Here is a 27,034-nt window from a genome sequence, read left to right as displayed (position 1 = left end):
GAATATATCACACAGCACAAAACCTCCATTACAATATTTACATTCAAAAGAGAATCAGAGCTTCAAACAGTTCACACCTCTGATATTATTCTAAGATGTTCTATCACAAAGATAGAAAGAAATCCTGTTTTCACTTCATGACTTCTACAGACTTAATCATTTCTAACAAGTATTAACTGCAAAGCATTGTGGGAGAAAGAAGAGCTCTTTCTGGTAGATGAAGTCCTATTTTCCAGATGATGGAGGTTCATGTTGATGGCTGTGTGCTCTTCCTTCATGCAACATGAAACCTGTGAGAACAAGAAGATGTAGAACATTTCAACATAAAGGCAGCTTTAATTCATCAGCCCAGCAGACTGTTATTACACACTGATCTGTTTGTTCTCTAGAAGCTTCTCTTTACCAGACTGAGTGTATCCCTCTGCTCCTCCACTTACCGTAGGTCTTCTCGTGGCAATAGGACAGTTCCACCTTGGTGATATCAGATCATCTTCTCAAGTCCATTCACGATTAAAACAACTTTATTCTCTGTAAAAGTTAAAGAGATAATTTGTACTAATTCAACCTGCAGGTGGAGGCGGAATCTTCAGGTTGCTGGCAGAGGCTGTAGTAGTAGACACTTAACAAAGACTCAGGTAACTATGACAAAATCAATGGTTTAAATACACTTATACTGCCATCTACTGGTAGACATGGTAAACACTCTTACTCTGCGTCACCTTTTACAGTCTATGCTCTTGTTCTCATTGTTATGCAGATGATACTCAGTTATATCTATCGATCAAACCAGATGAAACCAACCAGCTCATTAAACTTCAAGCCTGTCTCAAGAATATAAAAACCTGGATGACCTGCAACTTCCTGATGTTAAACTCAGACAAAACTGAAGTTATTCTACTAGGCCCAGAACACCTCTGAAATCAATTATCTAATGATATAGTTTATTTAGATGGCATTTCTCTGGCATCCAGCAGCACCGTAAAGACTCTCGGAGTTATCTTTGATCATGATTTGTCTTTTAACTCCCAGATAAAACAAACTTCAAGGACTGCCTTTTTTCACCTTGGTAATATTTAAAACTTCTGATTTCCTGTCTCAAAGTGATGCAGAAAAATGTGTTCATGCATTTGCTACCTCTAGACTAGATTACTGCAATTCCATATTATCAGGCTGCTCTAATAAGTCTCTTAAATCTCTCCAGTTGATCCAGAATGCTGCAGTTTGTGTACTAACAAAAACTAAGAAAAGAGATCATATTACTCCTGTATTAGCTTCTCTGCACTGGCTCCCTGTAAAATCTAGAATAGAATTTAAAATCCTTCTACTTACCTACGAAGCCCTAATTGGACAGCACCATCATATCTTAAGGAGCTTATAGTACCATATTATTCTACTAGAGAGCTGTGCTCCCTAAATTCAGGGTTACTCGTGGTTCCTAGAGTCTTAAAAAGTAGGATGGGGGCCAGAGCCTACAGTTATCAAGCTCCTCTTCTGTGGAACCAGCTTCCTGTTTCAGTCCGGGGGGCAGGCACTCACCACATTTAAGAGTAGGCTTAAGACTTTCCTTTTTGATAGTGCTTATAGTTAGGGCTGGCTCAGGTTTATAGTTCTAGCTCAGGTTTGCCTTGGACCAGCCCCTAAGCTGCTATAGGTCTAGACTGCCGGGGGACTTCCCAGGATACACTGAGCTCCTTTCTCCTCTTCTTCATCTCCTTTTGTATGAATTGATGTCCCATTATTGCTCATTACTAATTTTGCTTCTTCCCCGGAGTCTTTGTGCTTTCTCGCCTCATAGGTTTCCATGGATCCTGGTTATATCTGGACCCTGGTCCTTCCTCCCACCATGGCCCTGATGACTCCCACTGCTAATATAATTTGTATTATTACTCACATTACTATTTTATAGTACCGATATCATGAACACACATTACTAACTTTGCTTTTAACCAGAGTCTTTGTGCTTTCTTGCCTCGCAGGTTTCTGTGGATCCTGGTCATACCTGGACCATGGTCTTGCCTCCTGCCGTGGTTCTGTCATATGCATTGAATGTGTTGTAACTCTGTTATGTTGTTCATTCTGTACACATGACATCTATCACACTTCTGTCCATCCTGATAGAGGGATCCCTCCTCTGTGGCTCTCCCTAAGGTTTCTTCCTCTTTTCTCCCCATTAAAGTTTTTTTTGGGGAGAGTTCTTCCTGTTGTGATGTGAGGGTCCTGGGACAGAGGATGTCATATGTGTACAGATTGTAAAGCCCTCTGAGGCAAATTTGTGGTTTTGGGCTATACAAAAATAAATTGAATTGAATGGATAAATTAATATTAAACCATGTGTAGTCAACTACTGTTGCTAACATACTCCCATCGGCCCAGATTTATTTCTATTCATTCATTTATTTTTCTTCTAATATTACCCTGGTATGTGCTTGCATCATGGACTGTAAATAACAATTGCTTGCATACGGTCATTCTATTGCCTTGACGTTTATTTTGAAATATTCTTACTTCCGGATCACCTGTCTTGCTTTGAGTCTCTCTTCAAAAGAAAAAATTACAAAAAACAAAATTGGCTCGTTATTTGAGTTTGGTTCCCTCGTTTTTTTGACAAAAACGGAGAAACGGCTGTGCTTTCCCGTTTTTGGTTTAAGACGGAAAACGAAAAAAACGTGGTATTTCTGTATTTTCGTTTTTTTTTATTAAACGATAAAACAAACGTAAACGTATCAAAACGTAAACGGGCCGTTGAACCTGTTTTCTACTCCGTGGAGGCTAATAGTTAGTAACTTAGTTACCGGTGCTCATCATCGGTTCTCCACAGCGCCACCATGTTGTGTCGGTGAGTGCTGAATGTACAGCGTCCTGACAAGAAGAGCCGGCTGACTGACAGTAGACGGGACAATACGCGCAGAGCTCTTATATAAATATATATAGATATATTTGTATATCTATATATATTTACACAACTAAATATATAACAATGTCGTATGAAATGACGGTGAGCTCAGTCTGACGGGAAGCTTATACAATTCTTCTCGGCATAAAGTTCACCCGGCTATTCTTCGAGTTGTAAGTGAAGCTCGCGCTCCCGTCTGCAGAGGGAGAGCGGGACCGAGAGAGGAAGAGGAGGAGGAGAGAGGAAGAGGAGGAGGAGAGAGGGAAACACAACAGGAAAACCCCGGAAAGAGGAGTTTCTTGGGAAAGCCTGTGTTTTTGGAGTAGGAGTGTGGGGAAGCTGCGGGACAGCCGCACTAACGGAACCCGAGGTGAGCTGCTGGAGCCGGTTTACAGCTACTTCTGTGAGCGACACGGTGTAATAACTCTGCCTGGATCCTATGATTCTGTGTTCAGTTTATTAATAAGCTGGGTGATGACCTCGAGACGGCAGGTGAGTGACCCAGTGAACATGAGGATTATGAGGGAGGGAGTGCTCTACATGAAGACCTTTGAGGGTTCTGTCAGTGGGCAGGGTTCTAAAAGGTTCTGTACATTGTTCAGTGTTCTGGCCTCATCATAGTTAAGTATAGCTTAATGTCAAAAGAGAGGGTTTATAATGTAAATATAGTTGATAATGTAAGAAAGACAGACGACAAATTGTTTCCACATTAGACTACATTGTGTAGGCTAACATATATAACTATAATGAACGAATCACACAATAAGATGGAAATGCGTTTAAAATGTGTCTTGTTTGTTTGAAGACATCGGTGACAGCAACAGGACAGACTGCATGGCCTGCTGTGAAATACCGCTATAGAGCAATCCAGGCTCGTGAGTGCATGTGACCTGCAGGTTTATGTCGAGGTGTGTCTTCATATAATGAGAGTCACTGCAGCTAGTTCTGCTCCAGGAACCTGCCCAGGGCAATGTCCACTGTCTCCCAGCAGCTGGACTGTTGCTGTGATGACAGCTGATGGTTCTTGGTATCCTGCCAGTTAGGCTTCATGGACCACTACTTTGGTTTACACTTTAACTGAGACCATTTTTTAATGACTGTAGTCACACAACACCTCTTATTTGTTCTCGATCACAACCCGGAAAGCCTGCTAGGAGCCAAACAGGCAATGGTTGTTACAATCATGTATAGATGAGATGTTTTATTAAATTACAGCAGTGTTGTTAATAATTGTGCCCTTAGTTTGGTGCAAGAGTAAAGGCCATGAGGTCAATACATACAAATAAAAGAATATTCCATCATTCCTTATTTTTTAATATCTCGTTTCACAGTCTCGTGCTATCTGCCCATGAGATTTTGAGATAGATGTATGTTGTACATATGTGTTCAAATTGTATTACCAAAGCTCAGGGAGTGACCAACATAGTCAAAAATTCAGGGGGTCACAAAACACATTAGTATCAATGAGCATGAATGTGGTCAGTGAGTTTCTCCGTCGTGTCTTATGCTGAAGACCAACCAGAAAAAGGCTGAACCCAGTCAACCACACGACAAAGGCTACACAATGCTAACAAGCTCATGGTGACAACAGCAACATGTAGCTGTGTACCAGCTACAATGTTGACTGTGGTCCGTTGTTAACATACAGTATATTGTGTTGGCCTGACTGACAAAACTCTTTTCTCATTTACTAACAGGTTAATCAGCTTTCAGTGAAATATCGTGTAAGAACGTGCCATCATCTTGTTTCTGTTTGGCTTTGGGCTTTAACTGAATGCTTTCGTCACGGTGGGAGTCAGTAGATCACTTAGTGTGGACAATCAGAGGCTGTCTTCTCATCACAGCTGACAGCAGAGCTCCCTCTCTCTGCTATTGTCCATTCAGCTGCCAGGCCCACGGCATCTTCTGTAGTATTGAGGCTGTTTTCCATACAGCCTGCTGAATTATTCATCTATCTTTCAACAAGAGATTGTTCTGCCCTGGGTCTTTTATGTGATGCTAATTAATAACATGACTTCTAGTATGAAAAGGTCACTGTTTATGTTGTGGTGGTAAGAACAGGTCCTAGCCTTATTCATGACATATTTTTATGTCTGAATAGAACATAATTTTATGTCCATTACCTAGTTTTGAGAATTATTAAAAGCTGTGGTCTCATATTTAAGTAGCTTGCCATTTAGTTGTGTAACCGTCTGGGGAAGGACACGTCTGGATTTGCTGTAAAGGAATGTAACATGTACATCTTGCCTCGAGCAGAATGCAGCAAAATAACACAGGTTTCCCAAAACCTCTGCATCATTACCAGCTGTGACAGCGTGTGGCGGGTAATGTTTTCACCTTGTGAGTCTGTGTTTGAGTCGTCATGGCAAAATGTGGTCCTGGAGACACCTACTGTAGTAAGAAGCCCCACAGAAGAGGTTTAGAGTGCTTTGCAATATGTCTGTCTGTCTGTCACTGTGATAGAGACGGTGTGGTCAGATCCTGAGATGATCTCTAGTTGTTGAGTTACCTGTGTGTCACAATATGCTTGCGAGAGCAATTTGACTTTTACAAATGCAGGAAATCCTTTTACAATTTTGTTTGGCGGTACATCCAATTCTTTGTGTTCTATTATATTATTGCTATCTATTTCACATTTCTATATGTTTATTCAGGTGTGCATGATTATGCGTTATGGTCATTTAAATGTATGTTTTGAATGTTGCTTTTCAAAATCCATTTGGAATCCTCATTTTTTGACTTGGTTGTTTTCTCTGTATGATAATTTTTCAGGTTGAGCAGCTGTGTTTAGGATGGCCACAGCAGAGGGCACAAAGGACTTGTTGTGACTTCTCTTCTGGCTAGTGGGACTCAAGAGGGTGGGTGGGGTCATTACAGATCTGGTTGCCTATTTGTTTAATCAGTTACAGTCGTGTCTAATTTAAAACTAAACAGTTTTGATAAGTGACATCTGTTAGTCAACTCTCTGAATAATGAGGTGATTCTGTGTGTTCACAGGAGCTGATGTGACCATTGAGAATGACCTCTCCACATCCACTTCTCTGCCATTCCTTGGGTGAGTCATGCAGCCAACATATTGATGTTCAATCATTTAGATTTATGAGTTTGAATTCCTCTTGACATACCTTCAGTACAGTTTCTGGTAGCCCAGATCATTAGCCTATGTGACATCCTTTACTAAGACATGGCATTATAACAGATTTGGACTTTTATCTGTTTGACTGATTCATTAGCAGTCACAGTCAGCTCCTCTAATCCCATTAAAAACATCATGATTCCCCCAAAAGTATGTTTAAAAAACAGAAAAGAGTGTGGAGAGGGAAGAGTGCTAGTGCCAGGCAGCAGTATCTTCTTTTCATTACAACTTTTGCTGTTAGAAAATAATACCAGTTTGTCAATATGTTATGGGAGATGAAAATTGTCTTTTCATCAAGTGGTGCTGATGAATTGATCGTCAGTTCATTGGACCTCATTTCATTACCGTGTGCTGTCCACAGTATTCCAACATTGAATTCATGACATTAAATAGCTCTGCATTAGGTGCAGGTGAACATAGATTTCCAGATATTTTTGCCATACTGTGAATTAAAGGACTACTCCAACTATTTATTATTGGGGGGATATGTTCACTTTTAATCTTTAGTATGGGTCAAGTTTAAAAAATCCTCGATCCTACGTTTCTTATAACGCAACTTAATGGTGTCTTACATTAGACTCTCCCTGCCTGGTTAATGCCCCTGTTATTCAAAATCCATGGCCACAATTCGTTTCAGAAAATGTCTCAAGTCAAAGCAGAGACAGCCCTAATGCCATCATCAGAGGAGCAGTACTCTGACAATTTTGATTTCATCATGAACCCACCGTATTCACATCTTAATGTTTCACAATGGCAGTTCCTCTGCCATGACATCCTGCAACAAGGGAAACAAATTTTGACAAAAATATTGAGATCTAAACTCAACTTGTGCCTACATGCTCACAGAATCGCTTGTAGGCAATGCATGACTCATAATCCCCTGCTACCAGCCTAGTTACCTTATGTTGTGTAAGAAGGAGCAGGCCTCCGCAGGCCATATGCTTCTGAGACAACCGTGACACAAAACGTTGTGTCAGGCTGACCTGAGAGGCACTTTAGCAGGAGTAACCAGGAGGACTATGCCTCCCAATGGAGCAAAGTGCTGTAAATATACTGCAGTCTAGCAAGGGAGACTGAAGCACTATACTGATATTCTCAACAAGGTAAAAAGGTGTTTGTTTTTTGTCAGTAGCATTTTATCACTGACCAGAATATCTACAAGTTAATTTAAAGATAGAAAATTATTTTGCTGTTCTGTTTTCCTACTTGAGATGTGCGGATCAGCTCTAAAGACATTTGAAAAAACGTTGTCATGCATGCAGTATTGTCAATGCAGAGGATAGCGTCGGACATTTAGGCAGCAAAACTAACTGTAGTTAACAAAACGAAGGAAACACAGCTAAACTTTTAGCTTCTGAAATAATTAGGGAGGTTAGGCTGCAGTTCCTAGTGTGTAAATGCGCACAGTGTCTCTCACAGGTTGTGAGACAGCAGCTCAGCTCTCTGCTATTTTCACATTTTAGAGAATGTACTTAATTTTTTTAATTTATTATGTATTATTTGCAACTTTTTCACTAATAATCAAAATGTTAATTTTTGTGACCCAATCTGCGGATTAATCAAGGTGCCTCTGGATATAACTGCAATCCGACACATCTCTATCATCCATACTTTGTGCAGTGTGTACAGTTGTTCTCAGCTAAATCACTACCTGGCCCCAACTTAGATGTGTGATGAAGTGATTAAACACAAATTAAGCCCGACGGACCCCTGTGGTTAGACAAATCTGTGGATAACTCATAGAGGCCTTTGAGCCCTTCCATTCTCCATTTATCTGCCTGTATAGCATGGAGCTCTTCAGCCATATGAATATTGATCAATATACATTGTATTTATTACTATTTCAATGTTTTGGGGAGATTTATGTTTTTTGTGACATGGCTGTATGGAAATAAATAGTATTTTGAAGTAAAACTCCCAGTAAGTTGTGAGCACGATTTGTTTCTCTTCAGCACCAGCCTATATTTAAGAGAAAGGTGAAACCTGCAGTGAAACAAATCAACAAAACTACCACAAACTAATGCCATGAATTTGGGGCTTTTTGAGGGCCGATGGGGGTCTTGAGCCCTGAGGGAATTGCCTGCTTTGTCCAGTTGTTAACTCAGCCTTGTTGTTGCTTGGGTGTGTATGTCTAAATTGTGGTGCAAACGAGGAATGACTGGTGAAGGGTAAGTGCTTAAACGCCATATGTTTAGAGTGTAATCTCTTCAGCACTAACAGCTCTTCTGGGTTGTGGCATAACAGTGACTAATCCTCTGTTTCCCATGCTGCTGCTCAGTGGAGCACTGGTCAGCAATCTGTTCAACATATTGCATTATCTTACAATGAATGAGATTGTTGGTCTGGCCTCTTTCTTCAGGCTAGTCTGACTGCTGACAGAGTTGAACTGAGATGACTACAAAGGCACATGGAGTCAGTTGGATGGAGTGCGGTAACACCTGCTTAGGCAGTTTACTGCTCTGCAGGCTAAGAGGAAATAGATGGCAAAGTACAAACACTAGCCAGTTCATAGTATAAAGGCAATTCCCTTTTTATTAAAATAATATTGAAGACTTTGTTAAGTGGCTAACATACTAAAGCTATCGCATTAAAACCTTTTAACCAGATACACCCGAGGGTCCCCCATTTGGACGCAGAGTACATCAAAACTTAGAGAGTTTTGTGTTAAAAGTAACTGGCAGAGAACCCACGAAGAACGAATATAGTGATGTTATAGTTCTGCAGAAACCTCAGCGTCCTGGGAACAACATGAACTAGGTCACTTCTACATGAGACAAACACATCTCCCATCAGCCAAGCAAACAAATAACAAAATATCATAAATCATACTCGATATGACTGGGACAGACCGGAGAAAAAGGCTGCTACACTCCGTTAGCAACGTGCTACCTACGAACATGCAGCATGAAAAAGCACGAGCGCCTGACGGAGATTACGGACATAGTTTCCATTTCTCTCCCCGGTAAACCATCGCAGAGATATTCAGCTTCGAACACAAAAAGTCACACAGCTTTCATCGAATATTGTACTTACTTTTGGTCGAATCTCAGCGAAAAAATGGAATATCTCCGTACTTCCAACGCATGTTTGTCCAGCTGCTGGTGCTCCGTGTGAATCCGTTCGATTCGTGTCTCTCCGACACTCCTCGGATTCTTGGGAGGGTTGGAAGCTCAGCAAATCAGATTTCAGAGCTGGACCTTTTTGAGCTTTATTGGCTAATAGTGCTGTCAATCATCTAGCTTTCAATTCCAGGCAATTCTATTGGCTCCTACGGTTCGAAGGATGTCTCAATGGTGAAAATCGGAGAAGGGGGGGCTGAGATACAGCCCTGAACAGAGAGTCTGAAGCAGGATTTGACCTTAAACTAAATAACTAAAAAGGGCATAGAAAGAGCTTAAAACACTCAAAAAAGGTCCAATCTTCGGTCTATTGATTCAATGAACATCATGAGTGATACATAGAAGTGATATAGAGTGTTTTTGAATTTTAAAAATACTTTTTTATTCAAATATTGGAGTATTTGATCAGTTTTCTAATTTGAAATGCTCTATATTTCATAAATGTTTCACTGTATCTATGTATATAGTTTTTTTTGTTTTTTTTATACAATTAATTAGGTATTTCTTATCTTTATTCGAGCTGAGGCCTGCAAATAGGCCTCGTTTTTAAATTAAACAATTGTTTAAAAAGTGAATGTTTCTATTGTCCTGGTAGCTGAGTGTTTACACCGCATACCACATAACTGTAATATCGGCAGTTTGATTCCAGTTTGGGACCCTTAAGTTAAATGTATCATCATACGTTATCCATTTACATTCAAAACCGTCATCTTCTCCGTACTTTTTACACACATCAATGTGGTGCAGTTTGTTGCAACGCTGTAGTTGTTTAACAGCTTGATTTCTTTATCATATGTTTGACTTTGCAGATCTTGGATTATGACATATTCAGCACTCCCTGTTCACTCACTGTAGAAGGTGCACATGACTTGATTTTCTTAGTTCGGCGCAGGAGAGCCACAGCCTTGGTGGCTTGGGACCATGATGAGAACTTGGACGGACGGTTGGTCATTGATTCTGTGGTCTTTGTTTGCGGTGTCTGTGCCTTTTTGACTTCTGGATCTCTTATGGGTAAATCCAGTACTATATCTTTAGGTGTTGGTATTTCCCAGAGGAATGTGGGGCCAGTGAACCAGTTTTACCCCTGGATGCGCCGTCTGCTGGATTTTAATTTGTGGGGACGTAAAACCATTGCTTGGGGCTTGTGTTATGTCGGATCTTCAGGACCTAGTTGGCAACAAAGGTGTGAAAGAGCCTTGCATCGTTATTTATGTAGCCTAGGACTCCCTTTGAGTCCAGAAGTACTCTTTCCCATCTGCATAACCAAGCTCCTCTCTGAGCATACTGATGGTGACTGAAACCACTGCTGTGGTTAACTCAAGCCTTGGCATTTTGGTCAACTTTGTGGGAGAAACACGGGCCTGTCCTATCACCAGACAACAGTGAATCTCTCCTCTTTTGTTCCTGATTCTAAGATAAGCGCATTGACCGTATCCGCTGGTGCTCGCAACCAAAAAGTGTTGTAGCTCTGTTTACACAACTTCTCCAAAATTGTCAGGTATGTAACATCGAGCTATGTCTATCTTTTCTAAGTTGGCAAAGTCTTGACGCCAGCTCTCCCACCGTGGCTTCAGCATCTCCGGCCGAGGGTCATCCCAGCCAGTACCTTGGTGACACATTTTCTGTAGGATCCTCTTTCCAATGAAAATATATTGGCGCAAGGAAGCCAAGAGGCTCATATATGGAGGCAACAGTAGACAATATGCCTCCACTTGTCACTGGTTGCTCTTTCAAGGTGTTGTTGAATCTGAAGCTATCCCTCTCTATGCTCCAGTGAATCCCTAACACTCGCTCAAGTGGCTTATCATTGAAGGTCAGATCCTTGGTCTTGGCGTCTATCGCACACTCTGATGAGGGGATGCTCTGCAGGACAGCATGGTTGTTTGACACAAATTTGTTAAAATGGAGACCACCTTTGGCACATAACTCTCTTGCCTCATGAGCCAACTGAATGGCCCTTTCCACAGTGTCTGTACTTGACTGTGACTCCATCATCCACATAAAAGTATCTTGCAACAAACTGGTATCCTATTGGATGTGATTGACTGTTTTCCTTGGCTAAGTATTTCAGCCCATAGTTTACACAGCCAGGAGATGATACTGCCTCAAAAAGATGTACCTTCATTCGATAGTCCTGAGGTTGTGTGCTTGTATCTCCGTCTTTCCACCACATCTCCTCCTGGACATGGAACTGGTGAAACACTTTCTCTACGTCGCACATGAGCGCAATAGGATGCTGTCTGAACCGTATGAGGACACTTGTTAGGTTGTTCATCATGTCTGGCCTTGGTAGAAGGTGTTCGTTTAGGTTTGTGCCGCTGTACTTTGCAGAACAGTCAAACAAAACACGTAGTTTTTCAGGCTTTTTAAGGTGGTAGATGCCATGATGGAGAATGTACCATCGTTCACCAGGAGTTCCATCTTCTTCAAAATCACCTCTCTCAATGACTTCTTTCATGTATGCTGTGTAGTCCTTCATATATTTCTCGTCCCTGTAGAACCTCCGTCGTAAATGACTACGCCTAATTTCAGCAAGTTTTTTGTTATCAGAGTGTGGTCGTTGCTTAAAGGGCAGAGGCATTTCATAATGTCCCTGATAATTTTTCATTATTCCTTCTTTGAGTTTGTTGAGGAAAATGAGATCCTCTTGTGAGACAGTCTTGTCATCATCTTTGGTGTCCTTAAAGTCTGATTCCAAGGGCTCTTATCACATCCATGGGCGTGACTATAGGGAGTTCCTTTACAGTGACTCTGTGACACAGGCTTGATTCTGTTTCATCGAGGCACGGTGTTGAGCAGCCTACAATGCTTGTTGTCCTTTCCTGCTATTACTTGTCTGGGTGTTAGTGTTCTGGGACAGTTATACCCAATCAAGAGTCCTACATCACAGCTGAGAAGAGGTGGCATCTTATCTGCGATCACTGTTAAGTGAGGCCATTGTTTTGCAGTTTCATGAGTATGAATATGATCACGATTCACAGGAATGCAGTCCTTGGTGTAAGAAGGAGGACGGTTGATGTGAACACATGAATTGTAACCTCTCACATGGAGTCCAGATACCCTTTCACTTTTCACTATCATGTTCTCTCCAAGCAGAGTGGTAAGTTTCAGTTTCACAGGGTAGGCGTCTGCTTGTACTTCATTGCTTACCTCCGCGTTGATGAAGGTGCTTTCACTTTGAGTGTCTAGTAATGCGTAGACAAGCTTTTCCTTGGATGGGTTTTCAGCAGAGGACACCCACACAGGAACGATCATGGAAGTGCTGCCTGACTGACTACCTCCAGTGATACTGAGTACTGTGGCTGCCATGGTTTCGTTTACAGTGTTTGGAGCTTTGTTAGCAAAGGATACGGACCTTTCTCTACCATCACCTCGTCTGTAGTTCTCATCGTGGAGACAGGTAGGTTGCCTTCGCTTACATACATCACAAGTATGGCGGTGATGACATTCCTTGGCACTGTGACCGAGTTTCACCCATCCATAACACAGCTTGTTATACTTCACGTATGTTCGTTGATCTTCAAGGGACCTTTCTATGAAGTTAGGGCACTTGGGAAGTTGATGCTTGTCATCTTTAAATCCACATACAGGGGGACCTTGGTTTTCCATTGTTTGATGTTGATTTGTCACTGTTCATGGCAGTTTGAATGCTGAAAACATTGGCTTTGTTTCCCTTTGTTTCCTTTATGTATCTTTTGTCAAAAGATGAGTTGTATGAGTGAAGAGCATATAGGGAAGTGACTGGGTTGCATGCTATCTCTGCTTCAATAGACACAAAGTCAGTGAAATCCTCAAAGCTGGGAAAGTTTCTTCCTTCCATGAGGGCCCAACGATTCCAACGTGATGCTAACCAGTCAGGAACCTTATGTATTAGCTTTAGGTTTTCTTCACAGTCACTTAATATTTCTAGACCCTTCACATGGGGTGTGGCTTGCAGACAGGCATTTAGGAAGTCCGAGAATGTTCTTAACCTTTCAGCATCCTTGGGCTGAATTTTTGGCCATTTTGACAGCTTGTCCATGAAAGCTCTTTGGATGACAAAAGGCTGACCGTAGTGTTGGTTGAGCTTATTCCATGCATCTTTATATGCCTCATACGTTAACCGTTTACATTCAAAATCGCCATCTTCTCCGTACTTTTTTCTCTCTCTTGTGTGCACAATGCTACTTCCTTTTGTAGCTCGGAGAGCTGCCTTCAAAATAAAAGCATTTTGTCTTAAAACAGGAAAAACATAACAAATGTAAGAAACAGGCAAAGACATGTAACAAAGGCAACAAATTCATTGCTAAACACAAATTGGGTTACTTACAACATATATTTGACAATATTAGTTACTAGTTAGACTTACTTACTTAGGTCTTAAACACAATATAAATCAACTAATTAACTATGATATATTATCCAGTGATCTATAGCCTAATTATTATGTGTATAAAGTAGTTAAAATTAGCTCCACTTTACCAGCTGCAACAATACAATGATTCAACACAATTATGCATCAATAATTATAATCCAATGATATAGGCCTACTGTAAATGTATTATTTGAGATGGCCCATCGTGCATAATGATATATACTTTTAGTTTTGGTACTTAAAGTAGTTTCCTTAAGAAGCATTTTGAATGCAGGACTTTTACTTGTAACTGAATATTTTAACACTCTTCTATCGTCTCCGGCTATGGACTAACCATGGACTTGGTAAATGGTAAATGGACTTCCATGTATAACGAGCCTTTCTAGTCTTCCCACCACTCGAAGGGCTTTACACTACATGTTAACATTCACACACATATTCGCGATGACAAGACTTCACTGCACCTGACTGTTGTTCAACCAGAAATATGGTAAACAAATGAGATAGGGAGGTTCAGAGTTGCTGTTTGAAGCAGCCTAGCTGTGTCACCCTGCTTCCAGTCTCTATGCTAAGCTAGGCTAATCACGTCCTGACTCCAAATCTGTATTTAACTTGCTCCATATCGAATGCACAGACATGAGATTGATATGGATAAGCTCATCTCACTCTAGCAAAAAGAGCAAATAAGCGTGCTTCCCAAAATGTTTTCTATCAACATCACTCAGTATTGTGTGATGTTAGGTGAAAGACCAAAGTCACAGGGTGAAATCTGTCCAAGTTTGTTAGTTTCACCCTAACCAGTTAGCAGCAACTGATCTCTTTGTACCAACAGGATTTTCACTTGACACAGACACTGCATTAGAGGTTGCTACAGATGCAGCCACCCCTGCCAGTTTCCCTATTCCAATGTTAACACCCCCATTCATTCAATTGCAGGGTGTCACCATGAGATGGCGCTTTCTTCACAAAACCACATAAACCAACCGAGGCACACTGAACACTCAGTTTTGTTGTTTAGACCAGTGTGCTGTGAGAGATCGTCAGGTGTGCCGTGGGAAAATGTCCAATTTCACTTAATCGGTCCAAAAAAAAATTATTTAGTTGCTGCAAATAATTTGCCATTGTTGAGCGTCTGAGCCTGCAACATAGTGGCTGGCTAAGTAATTAATACTCTTCCATGCCAGTGGGTGGCAGTAGGTAGCGCAATAATGACCGTGTTCATTTAAGACAGTAGAATTAAATGATGCGCGGGAGAGGTTGCGGTGACAAGATGAACAGCGATGGAGAAATATTTGAAAAGGAAAAATGCAGATTCTGAACTGGGTCCTGGACAACAAAACTAAAAACAGAGAGAGACTGAGAGCTGTTGAGAAAGAGCTTCGTGTGAGCTTTTCAGTTTCTGCCAGGATATCAGCTTTGTGTTCATCGAAACAGGCCCAGGTTTCACACTGAGTAAGGATCAACACATTGAGAGACTTGTCATTACAGTGTCAGCATATACTGTATGCTGCAATGTGTCATTTTGTAACTTTTTTGGTTGTTGGTGTGCCGCGGGATAATGAATAATTTTACTTTTGGTACTTTTATCTAGGTAAGATTTTGAATGCAGGACTTTTACTATTTACAGTATTTGACAATGTAGTGTTGCTACCTCTACTTTTACTCATTTAAATGTATCTCATATAAGCTTTATTGTGTATTGGCTTGTTCCAGCTCTTCATTGTAGTCAGGATGTTAACACTAAGGGAAATATTCAAACCAAGTACTTAATATGTATGGCAAAAAATTTGTCTCTGCATTTGACTCATCCCTGTATCAGGGAGCAGTGGGCTGCCCATGACAGGCGCCCAGGGAGCCGCTAGGGGATCAGTGTCTTGCTCAAGGACACTTCGACTCAGAACACTTACCAGCCAAGGTTCGAACCGTCAACCCTCCAGTTATAACCCTCTTAGCCCAGTGAGCTAGTCGCCCCCCTATTCTATATTCAATATTCAATACTCTGTTTGTCTCTCCCGTCTTGAAGCTGTCCATGGGTTTGACTGGTTTGTGTTGTCTCAGTTACATAAAACAGATATACTCGTGGGGGGGGGACTTGTGGATAACACACCAATGGCCCATTAAGTGCAAACAAAATGTGTAGCAGTAGGAGCAATTAATACATTTTTAAGCCAATCGAAAAAATAGGTTGATTTAAGAGTTACAGGAACAGCTTACAACAACTTGTACATCTGTGTTGATCTCATTCATTGTTGTCACCATTATTATGGCCATTCTTTAGGCAAATTAGGCAAAACAGCTGTCAGTGAGCAGACCTATTTAAATCATAGAACAAGCTGGTCATGTGGATGGTGTGGAACCAGGCTACAAAAACAATTTTTGTCTTTCATTTTATTGTGACAGGGGACACACTTTGTTACTTTATGTTACTTTTTTTGTTACTACCAAGCACTTTATTCTTACAACAAAGAAGTCTTGGATTTACTTCTGGACACTGCCTGGAAAGTCCAAAAATCTAAATGACGTGTTTTTAGCTGAACACCTGTGCTCATCTCCAGTAACTACAGTGAAACAGGGTGGTATTAAGTACTAAATCACCTGCTTCTTTCCTCAGTGTCTATATCTAATGGGGCGTCACGCATAGAAGAAGATGCGGATAAAGAGGAGCAGGGGGAGGAGTTTGAGTTTGATGACATGGAGGACATGGGACCTTCAGAGAGGAGTTCTGGCTCCCTGATAAAGAGTGACTGGACCACAGACACAGCAGTGTCAAACCTTTACGCCAAGACAAACACAGCCCAGGAGACAGCAAGGCAGGGCATGAATGGAGCAACCATTACTGGGCAGGAGGGCCAAAACCCCTCAGCGGACCAGCAGCACTGCCCAGGTGAACATAGCAAGTACACAATAGGTATGGATGTATTGAAATAAGGGTTTTATGCTTTTAGATGACATTGTAATTTTCTCTTTTTGCCAGATATGGAGGTCAGGGAGTCACCAGAAGGGTAAGTTATGATTGAATAAATTATAGCCTCATACATGTGAGAGAACACATTTAACTGACTACATTCAAATCTTTAAGCCAAACATAGGCAGACCAATAATCTCTGGAATTAATCAGTGTTGTGTGTAATATCTGGGGCCATGCAAAGAAAAACACATGACTTGAAGAAAAGAACAAAAAAAACAAATGTTACCAGTATGAAACCAGGTGACGGTAAAATGCCAGCCCCATGTTGGCATATCTGGAGGAGACTGACCAGTATCACCATTAGAATCAGTTCTGCACGCTCACAGGACAAAAATAACATATGAAATCAATGTTCTGATACAGTCTGACCACATAGTTCTGGTACCTGTCAGGTTTGCCACCAAAACCACATATCAGTTCAACTCCAGTGAACTGGTATGTAGCAAAAAAAAATAGATAGATTTACAATGCAATAAACACATTATCTAATTTAGAATTTGAAGAAAACTTCTATATAAATAGAAATCATCAGACTTCATCTTACCTCATACTTTCTTGTGTTATGATAGGACAAAATTTGACATTTACTACCATAGAGGTCATGTTGTGGGTGTCACCAGTCTGGGATTGATTATACTGTTTACTTGTTTCCACTAGACTGTTGTCTCTCTATTAAACGCAAGTTTCCAGCTGAACATGAAAGTTCATTCTGGAACCTTGAAAAACAGGAAAAACCCTAAAAAAAGTGTATTAAGATCCACTGACTATCTTTATTCCGGAGGTTTAAAACCACATTGCATGATCTTCAGCAACAAATGTAGACTGTGTCTCAACAGATGTGTCTCTTTTATACGACCACCTATTATCGGGTTCCAAAGTTCTTTGGTCACTTGTAAGTTAGGAAACGTTTTTTGACCTGCTATGACTAAATGCAGATTAATATGCTTGTTGCAGGCGTTCCACTTCCTCTGATCTGGGAGTGACTGGAGAGTCAGAGAGTTTCTGGAAAGCGAGCAGTGTTTATGAAGGTAAGAAATAAGAGGACCATCAGCATCTGATGAGACCCTCACCAGAGCTCTGGTTTCGGCTCACAGCTGGTCTGTGTCCATATGCTCACCAAAGTGAGGATGTTTTTCTGTTTGATTGCATCCGGACAGCACAGGCATCACTTCGAGCCAAGGAGTGGCTCAGTGTGGTCTCAGAGCTCACAGTGCGATTACACAAAGGTACACAACTGCCTGTAGTATTAGCTCTGGTAGCTAGCTTGTAGCAAAGGTACGAGGCTATGTTTCAGTGAGGCTCCATCCTTTTATTTGATACATGTAAATCAATGCCCTGTTGAGTTGGAATACAGAGCCCAAGTCCTGTGCATACAGTCAGTACTTCCAGCTTCACCTAGCTGTTAGCATTAGGAATAGCTAGCTGTCCTCTGTTCCATACCCCTGTACTGTATGAGTACTGTGTATATGTATGTGTTCACCCACAAACATAGACCAATATTTCTATCATCTGAGTGGTAGTTTACCATGAATTCAGTCAGTAGGTTGTACAAGTGCAATAGTGACATATTGAACACATATTGAAGTAGTGACTGTGTGGTTGTGCAGCAAGTTGTGATAATTGTGTTGTGCCAGTCTCTTCAGGTCACAGTCATGCATATAAGAAACCTGTTCCTCAGAAGCTTCCTGAGTCGTTCATTTAAATTAGTAATCTCTCCTGTAGGCAGGGAACCTTTTATCAAAGAAGTATACAAGTCTTTGTAGAAATCACATGCTCACAGGTGTGCCTCCTGTGACTCCGTTGGGTGCTGTGTTTCAGACAAGCATAGACGAACTTGGATTGCGACACTCCAAAACACATAGCCTCAGTTTACCATTTAATTTGCTACACTGACACGTTTTTTAAAAGTCGCTTTTATTCTGAACACCTCACGAGGGGAATTGTCCCGCTTCTATGGATAAAAGCAATTATATCCCCGGTGTGTGGGGGAGGGGCTGACTTCTGTTAACACGATGAACGATGAAGTAATATAATTAGGCCCTTTTCATCAAAAGTATCCAAACATACGCATATTGTACCATGACATTACACTTTGAACCCAAACACAATGTAAGCTCCTGCTTAACAAAGACTAATTAACCCAAATTATTTTGTGTGCAAGGTAAGTTTAAGGGAGCAGGCAACATGTGTGTGACGCTGTTTGGAGGCAAAGCCTTAACACCAACATATGTTTCTACCATGGGGAAGGATCAGCATATGGATCCCATTCCATCATAAACTGAGGCCATAACATTGAGATTAAACATATCAGGAGTATGTATATGACAGATTGCTCCGTACTGAAATAATCAGCAATTGTACATGTGAAAATAGAAACTATGACAGCACTATAATACAGTATGTTGCATCACAGTAAAGAATACAGTCAGTCATGTAGTGATATATTACACAACGTAGGGGGGACAGAATCACCTGTACTATAGTGGATCACATGATGAATCATGTTGAGTTCATCATGACATAATCTACATTTCATCAGCACATCAACCACAAAACTGTGCTCTGCTTTTGTTTTGATGATTAGCAGTTGTTAATGAAACAGCTGTAGGTGTTTTCACGATTAAAACACATCTGCCATTCCATAATCAATGGCGACTGGATCCTAAATACACACTGCTGCATGCTTTAGACAGCATTGAACAACATGTAAAGTGTATGTGATATTAAAAAAGCCTTCTTTAATGGCAGAAGGCGGTCAGGACGAGTCCGGCAGTGCAATAAATGGGTGCGGCCCCCAGCAGGACACGGCTGAGACCAAGGTGTCCTCTTTAGTCAGCCCACAGACTGAACATCACACAGCTGAGGTAGACAGACCAACCAACCAGAGTCCAGAGATCTGCAGTCCAGACAGTGTGGTCAGAGACTCAGAGGTCATCTATGATGACGTGCCTGCTGAGAACCTTCAGCACCCAGTGGAAGGTGAGTCATTGTTTTTTACATCATAGAAGTCCACACACACAGTGATCAGTGTGTAACTCTGACACCACCACGCAGTCTTCAACTCTGTGGACTACACCGATTTAACAGGCTGCCTGAAACAATAGAGGCTTAAAGCTTCTCTGTATGGAATTTAGATCATATCTTTTGCACCACACGGCTCTCAGTATGGGAGAGGCTGGCTAGCAGCTAGAAGCTAACAGTGCTAACAATGGTAACAGTGCTGACAGCGCTAACAGTGTTAACCTGAGGGGTTATAAAAAGCATGCACGACTGGTCCAGCTATGTAAACAAAGCACAGAGAAGCTCTGATAACAACACACACAGAGGCAGAGTGACATTACTCTACTATATCTTTACATGTGCTGCTGTATTAACACTCTGAATCCTATATAGAACCTTTAAGGCAACATTATGCAACTTTTTTACCTTCTACATCATTTGGATAGGGGGAAAGGCACCTCTTTCATTACCACTCTCGCCCTGATGGCCTGTTTTTTTAATATTTGGTTTATTTGGTAGGGACAGTGCATATTAATATAAGATCACTGTAAATGTGCCAGAGTTAGCCAAGAGGCACCAAAGTCACCCTAAAAAACAGAATGCTATTAAGACACGTCACACATGTAAAACAACACATCGGAGCAAATAAATGAGCGATCATTTTGTTAATAGAAACATGGATTAAAGACAAAATGATGCTGCATTTTTAGACTCTAAAAACATAGAGCAGAGGGCGACTGTTGCCCAGTGGCAGAGCATGGTCGTCCTTCAATCAGAGGATCGGCGGTTCAATCCCCGGCTCCACTAGTCCATGTCAATGTGTCCTTGAGCAAGACACTTAACCCCAAATTGCTCTTGTAGTGGTGTATGACTGTTAGTTAGTCCTGATGGGCAGGTGGCACCTTGCATGGTAGTGTGTGAATGGGTGTGAATGGTGAATGATGACATGGTCGGAAGACTAGAAAAGAGAGAAACAAGTACAGTCCATTTAGCATTTAGCAGACAGACAGAGAGAAGTTCAACACAGACAGTTTGAAGACAGGTGCAGTTACACTCTGTGCTGACAGAGCTGGGTACTCATTAACCATCTCTTTAAATGAGCTTTAAATGAGCGTATGTGTCCATGGGATGGACAGACATTTTACAGAAAATGCAGACTGACTGAAAGCACCTTTTCTGAGTGAGCACACATTAACAGCTAGCTATAAGAAGAAGCTAGCTTTATATTGAGCCAGCTGATGCAGGGCTGGAAACTGTTTATACTGTCCTGACATAAGCTAGTGATCTGTCCCAAGGCTAACGGGAGAACAACGACAATCAGACATCACATTGTTTATTGCTGCCAATGTTATTTATGAAAGATTGCAACGTTGGTGGTGTCATCCCTGTCTCTCTGAGTTATTTCGTTTTTCCACATGTCAAAATTCACATTTAAACATTAAGCAAACTAAACACTAGCCCTATTTCAGCAAAACCAAGCCACAAAAATAACAATTCTTGCATAATATTGCTTTAAGAGACACAACTATTAACCCTTTTATATGAAACTGCACATTATGTGTTCTGTTGGCTTCTATGTATAGATGTTGATGGCATCTACGAGGACATCCAGAGACCTGATCACCGGGGCTCCAATGGCTGGAGCTCCAGTGAGTTTGAGAGTTATGATGAGCTGTCTGACAGCGAGACTGTTCCTCCAGCCCGCAGCAGTAGCAAGGTAACTCCTTACAGATGTCTTTTCAATGTGAATGCTAAGATTAAGACTTCCTCATAATATTCCTCTGTCTGGCAGGAAATCCCAAGTCCACAAAAGCAGTATGAGTAATGGTTCCCTTTAGTAAAGCTGAGACTGTGTGTAATTGTTCACTGAAAGTTTCCATTTGCATTCAGAATATGAGTACATCAATCATGTGTTGAAGAGTTGATGCCTGTTATGAAACATTATGCTGAAGAGGTTTGGGTCATTTCAATGCCACGCTAGAAATGATGTGACAAGTTTGCCCACATGCATGATGTTAATGTGCATTCAGCCTGAATGAGATTTATACTCATTTTACTTATTTAGAAAAAGATAACATTACTGCACATGCTGAAAACATGGTTTCGATTAATGTGATAAATATATAATAACATCTTTTTGGTCACAGGTTTGCAAAGTGCTTTACAGATAAAGGATAATAATATGAGAGAAATAAATACTAAATAAAGCACATGTTGTTCATTATAAGCAAAACAGTGTATTATAGTGCAAATAATGAACACGATGTAAAATAATTCAAATTAAAAACTGATATACAAGATATATCTTAAATAAAGATATAAAGCATTCAATACTGTTTTTGGCCACTTGGGGGCAGCAGAACAAGCTTCTCACACAAAAATGGCATATTATCACCTTATCATGTTTACGTGGCTATAGTTAGCAAACAGTTGCTTATTGACACACCTAGCAGTTACAACACGATCATTCATTAGGAGTCTTGTGTCCATGTGATGAATGTTAGTCCAATATTTGCTCTCTCTTAGCTCTGTCTTTGGCCTCTATCAACTCCTGAGGAAACACCTGTCTCTTTATCTGCTAAATGCTCCACTGAGTCCACCAGCTAGTCTCTAACTGTGTCTGAAACAGTGAAAATGCTCTCCACCAAATCAAAACAATGAAAGATGCAAAACACTGAGAGGAACTGCAGAGTTGCTGATAAGTCTCTGTAACGACTTCTTCAGCTTTAAGGTGAGGTTTCCAACTGGACGTCCAGTGGAGCTTAGTTTTAACATTTACACTGTTGAATTAAACAATGTCTGAATATGGTGACGAAACAACCCCTCAATCAATGGGTATGGATCTTAAAAAGTTCATGTTGATCCAACCCAAAAAAATCACCCTGGCGGCTGAATAGCTACAGCTCCTTTATAATGACTGTGAATGAAACCTGCTTTGATGAAAAGAGGAAGTGAATTATTTGTGGCAGTGCCTCGCTCAGTCAGCACTTCTGTGTTCTGCTTCGGTCACCATGTGTTACTCCTGCAGTGGACTTTCCCCACTCAGCTCATGTGTTAGTGTTTTGAAAAAGACACAGTGTAACGGAGTAAGCTTTCAGTGTGGAGATGTTATGAATGAATGATGTTTGGAAGGAGAAATCAAATGTCTGAATAGAAGAGTTTCACTGATATATCAGGTATGTGTCTTGTCTTCTAAGGCTTTAAGTAAGAAACAGCAATAACTTGAGCTGGGTATTGAATCACATATGTCTTTGAGTACAGATGAAGTCTGGAAAACTGACACCCACCTAAAAGTTGTGCAGATTCTGAGTCTTGTTCACTTTTAATTTCATTAAAATGTCATGTCATTTATTGTATTTAGTTCCTGTGTGGCTGTGAATTCTTGAGACAGTATTGGACATACATAGTCTCAGTCAGTCTGGTCATCAGCCTGTGGTGGATAAATACCAACTGCAAGTATGTGCATGTAGACAGGGTCCAGTTCAAAGATACTTTCTGCTGCTTCCTTCAGTGTGTTTGGATTGCATTAGTTTAATGGATTTTAGTGAATTTTAGTGCATGCTGCTAGAGCATATGTGATAGAATTCAATATACCTAGTCCTATATTAGTTTCTTGTGACCTGCTTAATTGTCATGTGTAGTACCCCTTTAATTATTTAAATTTTACTGAGGTCCAGTGCATTCAGTTTGCTGTCAGCAGGAACAATTGTTGGTCACCACTTCTGTGACGGTCTGTTCCAGGCTGGGTTTCCGGGTCAGTTTGTGTTGACAGTCGGCAGATAAGATGACTTACTCTGATCCAGTCATTCATCATACATTCTAAACGTGACATATGTACCACTGTTAAAATCATGTAATGAATTATTTTAAAACCAAGTCCATCATGTTGCAGAGTTAACTGTCCTTGTCATCTCATTCACAGTCTAATACAAATTTAGCACTTTTCCTTTTTCTTGCTTTTTTTTCTTGTTGGATTTTGGCGTGACTCTAATCATAGTCGTCCAGTGTGTTAGTGATGCATTTTTAGGATGTATATTCTTTGTAGGTTTCAGTAATCTGAATGTCTGTTCCCAGCTTTAAGTCATAAAGGTGTGTATTAAATATTCAATATTACTGCCACTCCTTCTTTAATTTGACCTCAAACAGGTTTTTGTGTTTTCAGTAGATGGTTCGCCATGAAGGTTTAGTGTAAGAACATTGTGACCTCCTGGCCTCAGAATGTGGTGCAGCTTTAGTTTTTCTGGTGTGTTGCTCTTGAACATGGTTTTTCTGCTCTGCTGGTGTTGGACCACCAGTTGCCTGCAGATGTGCTGAGGCTGAAGGAGCGTTGTGCCGTCACCAGGAGAGAGCTGGCGGTGCGTCTCACTACACCTCATGTTGCCCATATCAGACAGAGCTGTGACACTAAGGTAGGAGTCTGACTGGGACGTGTTTCTCTCCAGTCCTCCTCCTCTTTTTATAGATAATAAAGAAGAGTCTTTGAGGGAGGAAGGACTTGTTCTGCTGGCCCTTTAGAACCTCGAATTAACCAACTAATGTGATACAAATGAGGGCTGATAAGTCAAACAAGATCATTTCAGTTTTTTTTGACAAATTGCATTTGTTACATTTTTGTATCAAATTTGATAATATGCATAACCTTGCTTATACGACTGAATTGTGTTTTCCAGGTGCAGCAGTTGATGAAAGCAGCGAGGAGTGGTACCAGGGACGGTTTAGAAAAGACCAAGTTAGCCATGATTCGCAAAGTGTCATTCCTGCAGAGAAAAGACTCCACAGGTGCAGAAACTGGGACGAACTAGTTCACCTATTCTGTTCAGTTTGTGGAGATCAGCTTTGTAGTACTTTTCAGTTATAAATATCTGTATCAAAGCTACCAGAACAGATTCATAGAGGGGTTGTGTTTCATTTTGCAGGTGAGGGAAAGGATGATGCAGGTTACCTGGATGTATCTGTGTGTGAGTTGAAGCACCCTCCACCACAGCTGTGTCCCATGCCAGAGGGGCTCAGCAGTCAGCAGGTGAGTAGGCACGCTCAAGATGACCAGCTTTAGTTCTTCTGCAGTATATTTAGAAAGCAGCATCCACATTTTAGGCATTGCATGAGAATCATTACAGCTTCACTGCTTCCTATGATTAACCTCAGTATCTGTAACATTTATATTCTCCCTGTTTGTTTGATCCTGTTGTAGTAAGAAGACTGTGTTTTAATTACCAGATAACTCAACACGTCCTCCATGTTTACCTGTTGTCTTGATGAATTCAGTGTAATGTACATTTCCACAGCACTAATTCCATCAGTACAACAACACAGTCATGTCGTACTCACCACTCTGCTGTTCTCTCTTTCACTTTGTTACAATAATACTGCTTTCATTCATCAATCAATTGCTTCTACTTTGCTGTTTTCTCAATTGTTGTTAAAGGAAAATGTCACACAAAATGACCAATTGTATATCAATGACTGACCTGTTACCTTGGATTCTTGAGGAAAACATAGTTTTTCTCTCAGGCCTTTGCTGTGAATGGAGAATCCAAGCACAGCAGAAAACGGCAGAACGGTCTTGGTGATTGGAAGTAAATGGGGGCTGTGTTTAACAACAGCAAATAGTAAGGTTTTCAAGAAGATGCATGTGTTTGTGAAGTAGTGAGCATATTGGATACACCCATAGACTGGATAAATGAGACTTGGATTATACTGCATGAGTTGTGTGAGAGTTTGTAAACTGATGTCTTGATATAGTTTTGCTGGTGTCCAACGCGGCGTCATTTACTTCAATTCATCAAGACGTTTCTCCGTTTTCTGATTCTTCGTTCAACGTGGAGGCATGAGAGAAAAGCAAAGGGTCCTTTAGCAGTTCACGGTTACACTGAGTGAGTAATAAATATACAAACAATCATTTTGTGGATGAACTATTCCTTAAAGCTTCTACAAGTGGAGCTCAACACTTCCTGTAGATGGTTGATGATTATATCTTAACATTGATATAAACAGTAGAAACTGGAATTAATTAGTGATTGAAAAGAAATAAATGAGTGTAAAAAAGAGACCAAGACAGCAGCAGAGTGCTGAGTAGGACATGACTCAGTTTCTTGTTGTGGTTCTGATGGAATTAATGCTTTAGAAATGTACATCATACTGAATTCATTTTGCCATTGCAGTACAGGTAATTCTATGTTTTCTTTTTAACCAGGCCTTATTAGTGGCGTTGTTTGTGCTGACCACAGCAATTATTTGAGACACTGTTATTATTTTAATATCAGTTTTTGTTTGATAATTTACAGGATACAATGTGGTATATTGGAATAACCTCTAAACAGTAATTAATTGCAGATGTTTTTATTATTCATTGATGTGAATTTTTAAGTTTCTCACTGCCTCCTTCAGGTGGTCAGACGTCTCATCCTCAGCTCCATTGTGCAGAGTGAGAGCAGCTACCTGGACTCTCTCAAGAGAATCCTCCAGGTGAGTCACGTCCCTCCTCAGGTAACAGGAGAGAGTGAGAGTGGAACATATTTATTTTCTGTGTTCACTGTTGTGTTGAGAAGATCATAACAACACCAGAGCATCAGTGGTGACGGAGCAATTCTGTGGCTCTTCACTTTATGATTCAGGGTGATAATAGTCTTTTACTTAAAAATCCTGACGTGCCAATTATGAAGCTATCAGGAAATGATTAAGGGTGTCAATGTGCAAAATACACTACTCTCAAAAGCCTAAAGCCCTCTGAGACAAATTTGTAATTTGTGATTTTGGGCTTTACAAAAATAAATTGAATTGAAATGAATTGAACTACTCCAGCGTGCAGTTAACTGAATAACCCTGCTGAAAAAAAACGCCAGACAGAAAAGAAAATGCTGTGTAATGTAAGCGCTGTAATCCTTTTGAAAGCTGAAAGAAACAGCCCCAGATCTACAGTTTGCCAAGCTGAGCCTTCTTTGTCTGTCAGGAGTACCAGAAGCCTTTGTTGGAGCAACAGAACTGGATCCTAAGCCCCAAGAAGGTGCGTCAAATTTTTTACCGTCTGCAGGAGATCCATCAGTGCCACTCAATGTTCCAGATTGCCTTGGCATCCCGCGTGGCCGAGTGGGATCACAGCGAGACGATCGGAGACCTGTTCGTCGCCTCGGTTAGTCACACCTTTGCTTCACTGATTCCTTCTTCCTTTCCTACCTTCCTTCTGTTACCAGCAGTCTTTCAGACTCCACACCCTCTGTTAGTAACACAGGCTCTCTCTCATAAATGTGTTGTCTCTCAGCCATCACCACAACGATATCAGGGTTATTTTCTCAGACTAAACTAAGCTCCTCCACTGAAACTAGAGACATTATGATACAGCCGTTTACACAGGCTGAGTGGTTCTAACCATGAGTGAACTCATCTTCATGTTTGGTCTTTAATATGCAGAACCTTAAGTTAAGAGTTAAGTTTATCTAGAGCATGCAGTGGCTGACACTGAGACGAAAAATGCTCTTGTTTCAGAATAAAGCATTACATTTCAAACAGAATCAGAAGTACAACAGAAAGTAATTGACATTATTTATATGATCAGTCAAAAAGCCTT

The 27,034-nt window shown here is 40.8% G+C and overlaps 1 protein-coding gene and 1 long non-coding RNA gene across 4 annotated transcripts in view; both read left to right on the top strand.

Annotated features, from left to right (window-relative positions):
* Positions 1-270: 270 nt before the first annotated feature.
* LOC137889449 (uncharacterized) lies at positions 271-2,464 on the top strand. The gene is made up of 2 exons (XR_011105221.1): positions 271-1,877; positions 1,977-2,464. It is a non-coding gene; the product is annotated as an uncharacterized lncRNA (long non-coding RNA).
* A 618-nt stretch (positions 2,465-3,082) lies between these two features.
* The window catches only part of LOC137889323 (rho guanine nucleotide exchange factor 10-like protein), a 45,551-nt gene continuing 21,599 nt past the window's right edge, over positions 3,083-27,034 (top strand). Inside the window, exons 1-13 of one of the 3 annotated variants that reach the window (XM_068733124.1) lie at positions 3,083-3,263; positions 5,666-5,751; positions 5,891-5,948; positions 16,114-16,386; positions 16,477-16,504; positions 17,425-17,498; positions 19,219-19,449; positions 21,054-21,187; positions 23,766-23,879; positions 24,141-24,249; positions 24,387-24,490; positions 25,858-25,935; positions 26,420-26,599. In XM_068733124.1, the coding sequence (XP_068589225.1) occupies positions 5,912-5,948; positions 16,114-16,386; positions 16,477-16,504; positions 17,425-17,498; positions 19,219-19,449; positions 21,054-21,187; positions 23,766-23,879; positions 24,141-24,249; positions 24,387-24,490; positions 25,858-25,935; positions 26,420-26,599 (1,362 nt within the window). In that variant the 5' untranslated portion in view covers positions 3,083-3,263; positions 5,666-5,751; positions 5,891-5,911. Of the gene's footprint in view, positions 3,386-5,665; positions 5,752-5,890; positions 5,949-16,113; positions 16,387-16,476; positions 16,505-17,424; positions 17,499-19,218; positions 19,450-21,053; positions 21,188-23,765; positions 23,880-24,140; positions 24,250-24,386; positions 24,491-25,857; positions 25,936-26,419; positions 26,600-27,034 lie in introns of all 3 variants that reach the window. The other 2 variants (XM_068733126.1, XM_068733123.1) reach the window with 2 other exon arrangements.

This window comes from Cebidichthys violaceus, unplaced genomic scaffold (genome assembly GCF_023349555.1).
Source record: "Cebidichthys violaceus isolate CVI_PGR_0920_01 unplaced genomic scaffold, fCebVio1.0.p SCAF_6, whole genome shotgun sequence".
In the NCBI taxonomy this organism is placed as follows: domain Eukaryota; kingdom Metazoa; phylum Chordata; class Actinopteri; order Perciformes; family Stichaeidae; genus Cebidichthys; species Cebidichthys violaceus.
The sequence above is the reverse complement of the archived record's forward strand: the minus strand, read 5'-3'. Positions and strand labels throughout refer to the sequence as shown.